Raw genomic sequence first — 6,614 nt, 5'->3', positions numbered from 1 at the left:
AGACGTACGTCGAGTTTGACAAGCAATATGGTGGTGGGCAGGCCTGATGATCTGCCAATCAATTTTTTTGTTGTACCTTTATTTTAATTTCTTTCTTTTCTTTTTTTGCTCTTAATTTTCTGCCTATGCCCTTCTCGACCTGCATTTCCCCCATCTACCTTCTTCAGCATTAATTGTCTCAGGGCTTTCAACGGTTTCTCTTTCAAGGGCATTATTTGCTTGGGTTTTCATGTCGATTTTGGCTGTATTCTGCTGTTCAGCAACGTGCAGGATTCTTACACTGGAGACCTGAGCAGGAACAGAGCACAGACACTCGGCCTCAGGCTGCAATTGTAACAGTTCACCATAACTTTAGATTACATCATGAGTGAGAGTGATGCGACGAAGCACATACCATCATACAGAATCTTCTCAATTCTGGAGAGGAATGTCTTGAATCAAATGTTGTTTTCCTTCAAATTTACTTTTAACAAGCAGCGAATTAACATCACCGATGTATAATAATCGTAGTTTTATCATTACAGCTGAACAAGTATAATGCAGGAGGCTTTTTTTTACTTTGCAATCATGAAAATATGTCATTGCGATGTTGCGAATTGCCTCAACTGGTTTGTTGCAGTCTGCTCTGCAGAAGCAGCAGTATGATGCTTTAAAACAACAATGGATAGAGGGCTACGTAATTGTGGCTTTTGTTTTAACATGGTTTGTGAGTACTCTGAGTGAGCTTGTAACCATCAAGGAGGGAGGCGTATGTGTGTACCGCTGAGTACTGAGCCATCGTAACAGGTGTGCTCTTTCTGATAGATGCTGCTGCTGTGGGGGTCATCTATTTATTCCATATGCACAAAGTAGGGGGAGGTCGGAGGACGAAATTGGAATTGAGAAAAGGAAGGGAAGGGGGCTATGTGAGAGAAAGGAGGGTTTGGGTAGTGTGGAATGAGTGGGCAGAGAATGCAAAGGGGACTATGAGGAGATAGAGAGGGAAGAAGCGTGTATTGGGCACACTTTGGAAAATGTGGGGGGCGGGGAAGAAGTGGACCTGCCATTTGCGTATGCATTAAATAGATGGCTCCCAGTCTAAAAACCCATTCATAATATGGGGTATGGTACGCCAAAGTAATCATGCCTGAGAGATGCTTGCATTTTCTGGGAAAACCATGGAGCGCAACGAAAACAACAAAAACCCACTACGATTGAAGCATGTCTTTTTAATCGGGCCTTTTAAAGAGGACTTTTAAATCATTTAGTCCTTTTCTTTTCTTTTTGCTGTAATTTTCTTCTTTATTTACCAGTTGAGGTTTTTTCTTTTTTGTGGATCATCCAGACACATGGTCTCATTTTTCTTTCGGTGCCCTAGATCCGCTGCTGGATCTGGAATTCTTCCTTTTCCTTTGTGCTTGTGTTTGCATTCGCTGCGTTCTTAACGGACAGCATCCTCGGAAGCTCCATTTTCCCATCACTCTTTCCAGCAGCGTGAGCTCATTCATACAATTCATACCTCAGAGTGAATGTTTTCAAAAGGCACTATGTATAAAGCCCACATTTATTTCACAACACGTTAACCTCATTACTTGAAGCCAAGTGGGAAGAACAGAAGTGACACTGAATGTACCGAGCAGGATGTGATTTCTGTGTTCTCCAAGCTTTAACTGTGACCTTGCGTTTGGTGTTCATGGTGTTACCACGGTGTGATTGCATTTCGTTTACGTTGGCCACGTTGTGGCGAGCCAGCTACGGTGGTCGAGCATATTTCCCAGCCATGAGCGGTTGGCGTGGGTTGTTAATGCTGGATTGGGTGCCCGTTTGGAAAGGCCTATATCACGGTGCTCGTGTGATAAGCTGCGAGTCATCCTGTGCTTGCTTATACCAAAAGTCTGTACTATATCATTGAACATCAGCAGCCATCGAGGTGCGTGTCACGAGGCAAAAGGTCAGAGCTTGGCATGCCTGCGGTATGCGTTGCTTAACATGTTGATTTTGGTCAAGGCAGGGGAAAAAAATACATTAGAAAGTTCTTCTCCACTGATGGACTTGTTTGGCGAAGCGCAAAGGGAAAAACTGCATTCCGTGGCTGCTTGTTGAAGCTCGTTTCATATATTGACGTTTATCATAACATAATCACCTGCGGTTGATACACTGAAGGTAACCGATGCCTGTAGTCACTGGGCGATATTTTACAACAGATAATAGCGACGGCAGTTTGTATTTTTACGTCGAATACAAATGGCCAAACGTTTTGTCGAACCAAAAATGTAAAAGGGCCGGTTAAAGAAAGTGCTTTTGAAAATACCATTCCAGGCATATTAAACCTCCCCAAAAGAAAGCTCTGTACACAAATACAAAAGTCTCTTTTAGGAACCTCTCACAATCCTGTGACCACAATGCCAGGCGAGACAAAGGCAGCTTTCAGCTCGTCTTCCCGTCGGCCGCCTCGTTTCCAACGCTCGCAGAATGCCGAGAAAAACGGGTCGCGACGGAACATCTGCGATCCTCGCCGCACGTTTCGAAGAGCCCCCAAAGTAAATTGTGCCATTGTTTCACGGCGACAGGAGGTGGGCCGTTGGGCAGGACCAGCGCCGTATCGCATCGCGGGCAATAAATATGATTTATCGTGGGAAGAGTAGTTACGGTGGGCAGAGGGGCCCGATGTAGGCCTCACAAAGCCAAATCTGTTAAGCAAGTGCGAAGGCGCCCGGGGTTCGTGTGTTCACCGGCACTTATGAGGCCAGGGATTTCCCGTCCCAGCAGCTCCGCTTTAAACAAAGCCAGACCTGTTCTGCTTGTGGTTTTCATCTCGACTCCAAAACTCCAAGTCCTGGAAAGTCTCACTGCTTCAAGCTCCCCGACGTAGTAATAAAAAGCATTTGAATGTTGATTCAGCACTTTTTGAAGCCTCTACTGAATAGTACCGATAAATACACAGGTGAAAGTGATCCGTTCTCTTCAAGTGGAAACTCGTCCGAGATCTTTTCTGCGCATCATTTCTGCAAGATCTCGACGAAATGCTATGTGACGCAAGCTATAGACGGTCATCCGGTGCGTCAGGAGTTTGGCCGGTATCGAGAACCAGCCAAGAAATCCCAGCTCTACCTGTTGGGAGGAGGAGGGAGGAGGACATCAGCATCTAGGGATTTATTTTATAATTTTTTAAATATGCAAGATCACCATTTGTTCAACAGAAGGCATGATGTTTAAGAATAGGACGTAGATGGTAGCTTTAAGAAAACAGTATGGTGGGTGTTTAATCTGTGCAAGAGTTTTTTTTTTAAGCCAAAGTAGAAAAAAAAAATGTAAAATAATCCGTCACGAAAAGATTTGTCCATAACGGTAACTTTTTAATGGGGTTTGAAAATATTGTACATGGTTAGCCAAGTATATTGTATGGACACTCGTTTCAAAAGATGTGAATGCCAATTTCAGTTTATCCCGACGGCATTTCTCACCAGCTGTTCAAAAGGGAAATGGAGTTGGTGGCCGGGTCCCCCTAATGAGAAAGAAGTGTTTCTCTGACTCGTGAGCTCAGGCATTTTGCTCTTTCAGCCTGCTTCAGGCCGTTCAGGCTTCGACCAACTCTACCTCAATACGATGCTTTGTACATTGTAGCTGATATTTATTTCACGTTATCAATGTCTATCTTTTAGTACAGTGTATATTTTAGCAAAAAAAAAATTAAAAAAACAGAATCTACCTCAGAATGCCTTTTAAAAAAGAAATAAAATAGAAACAGTATTACAGAGGGAATATAATTGTTTTCTTTTTCTGATCTGAACTACTGTAGTGTCCCACCACGTCACATGTTGCATTTTCCGGCATGACGACTTCACCAATGGATCCATTGTTGCTGTTTTGGAGCTGAGGTTACCACAGGTGATAGATTTAATGCAGCAAACGTCTAGGTGGGGGAAACGAGTACGCCATAAAGAATAATTGCACTTAAGTTTTAGATGAAGGTGTGTTCCGCTAAAGAATATCGCTCTTTCAAACAAGATGCACACATTCTGTTTCTGACCAATTTTGGGCCTGATCAGAATGCATGTTGTAATAGCACTTAGTTTCGCTAATGCGTGGTGACCTCTATTTCCAAAATAGATCACAGCACCGGTGTTCCATTGCCTTTTGCTTAGTGTGCGATGCCTTTGGTTTCGGCATCTTCCATGACGACGTTGCTGATGCATTCTGGAGAGTCATCACCATCAAAGTACTTATCACATCACCACCATCACCACAAATGACAAAAAAGTAATGGGTAACATCTTTCTACCCGTACACCAACTTGTGACGGCCATTTTCTGATTGTGTGCATACTGTTATCAAATTTGAGTTGATTACGACATGTACAGTACTTTATTGTTTCATTGTTGAATGTTAATAAAGACAACAGAACCAATCATTTATCCGATATTGATTTGTGTGTTTGCGGTTCTAAAATGTTCAAAACTTCGGTCCAATTGTGAGAATGTTTAAAGCCCTTCTTGCTTTTATTTTACCAGAAACACCCGCTCCCTACGGGAGCCACCACAGAGGGTCATGTTATTACCCTCGCCGGAGGAGAGGGTATTGCATTTGAGTTTGTCGGTTTGTTACTTGGCAAAAAAACAATTTTTGACAAGTATGTTCATCACTCCGGTTTGTGTGTTTGTTTGTCTGTCCGCTCACTTATACTTGCCTCCAGGTCACTATTTCAAACCGATCTTCACGAAACTTCACTAAATAATAGAGTTCGTGGTCCGACGAAATGCTATATATTTTGAAGTCAAAAGGTCAACATAGGCCAAAGGTCAACAACAATTTCAAATCTCTAAAATCCTTAATTTTGATCCTATTGACTTGAAATTTGAATAGGATTTTCATATCAGTGAACTGAATTAAATCAACAACTGTTTTTATGTCAAACAGAATTATTAACAAGAACAACAAACAACAGAACAAGAACAGGTTGGAATCTCCTGTGATGAAGCTAACTCTGAGGGCCTTTCACTCACTCACCACAGGCAGGTAGGTGGTCTTTCTGCCTTCTACCGACTCTGCTCTGGCCTTGCCCCCCCTGCTCTCTCTGTGCTCTGTCCCCCAAATATTCCCACAGGTCGCACAATATCTGCAGCAAGCCTCTGATGGTGAAACTGCCAAATCAAGACTCTCTGCTCACCTTCACTCTTTCATCTCGCGTCTGGAACAAACTCTCTCACTCTCTTCAATCCAACTCCTCCCTCCAGGTTCTTTAAAACAGCTGTTCACCACCATCTCTTATCTTCCCCCCATCCAAAACCTTGATCTTTTCTACCCCCCATTTAATTCACCCCAGATATACTTTTTTGAAAGCCCGACTTCTTTCTTTCCTGGATGTCCTGAAACCATCCATGACCTGGAAGTCCATGTGTTTTATACCTCTCCCACGCCTCCTCCCCCCAAGCATCTCCCTCCCACAGATCTCCCGATGTCCTTGCTCTCAAATTATGTACTTGTGTGATTCCCCCTCTCTCCCCCATCTTGTCTCCTGCTCCCTTTATTATATGTTTTATGTGTCCGTTTGTTTTGTTTGTCATTAATGTTAGCTCTTACACGAGCCTCCATCTTGTATACAAAAAAAGAGGTCAAAGGTTTCGACATAGGCCAAAGGTCAAGCACTCTTTCAAATTTCTAAAATCCTCAATTTTCATCCGATTGACTTGAAATTTGAACAGCATTTTCATATCAGCAAAATGAATTCAACCACCAAGTATTTTTGAGCTCAACATGGGCCACAAGGTAAACATATAGGCCAAAGGTCAACCACCTTTTTTCGAATTTCTAAAATGCTCAATTTTCATCCGATTAACTTGAAATTTCAATGGGATTTTCATATTAGCTAACTGAATTCAACTACCAACTATTTTTGAGGTCAACAAAGGCCAATTTTCTAAAATTGTCAATTTTCATCCAATTAACTTAAAATTTGAAGACTATTTGTATATCAGGTCACTGAATTGAACTACCAATTATTTTTGAGGTCAGAAGATGCTCTACTGAGTGCCATTCATTCCACTTTGTCCTCCTTTGCCAAGTGTCACTATGAGTGATTTTTCATTTTTCTGTTTGGTCAGAATAAATATGATTTTCTCTGCAAACGTTGGTCCAATTGACATGAGATTTTCACCATAGGTGCAACTCCACCTGCAGAATTTTTTTAATGATAATTATGACGTCATAGGTCACGTGGTATTGGTGCCATGTTGGAAAAACCAAAAAACTTTGCTCTATATCTCCAAAAGCACTGCATCGAAAAAATTTAGACATGGCTCATTGTAAAGAACTCTCCATGGGAAATAAAATTTGTTGATGATTATCTCATACTAGCAGAAGTACCCGGCATTGCCGGGCAGGGGAAGGGAAGGGGAACGGGGGGGAGGGGGAGGGGGAAGGGGAAGGGGTAGGGGGGAAAGGGTGTGGGAGGGGGTATGGGTGGAAGGGGAGGGGGGAAGGGTAGGGAGGGGAGGGGGGAAGGGTAGGGGGAGGAGGGAGTGGGAGAGGGGAGGAGATGGGGGGGGGGAAAGGGAGAGGGGATGGGGAAGGGTAGCGGGAGGGGGGAGGGGAAGGGGAGGACGGAGGGGGGGGGGTGGGGTAGGGGGAAGGGGAGG

At 43.3% G+C, this 6,614-nt stretch overlaps 1 protein-coding gene across 1 annotated transcript in view; it reads left to right on the top strand.

The window, feature by feature from the left end:
- Window positions 1-4,387, top strand: part of LOC137431745 (fidgetin-like) — a 6,638-nt gene extending 2,251 nt beyond the window's left edge. The window contains exon 1 of the mRNA XM_078782424.1: window positions 1-4,387. This exon is cut by the window's left edge and continues 2,251 nt beyond it. Within this exon, the coding sequence (XP_078638550.1) occupies window positions 1-47 (47 nt within the window). The 3' untranslated portion in view covers window positions 48-4,387.
- Window positions 4,388-6,614: the final 2,227 nt, after the last annotated feature.

Source organism: Myxine glutinosa, chromosome 7 (assembly GCF_964187855.1).
Source record: "Myxine glutinosa chromosome 7, kmMyxGlut1.1, whole genome shotgun sequence".
Taxonomy (NCBI): domain Eukaryota; kingdom Metazoa; phylum Chordata; class Myxini; order Myxiniformes; family Myxinidae; genus Myxine; species Myxine glutinosa.
This window is presented reverse-complemented; position numbering and strand designations above follow the sequence as displayed.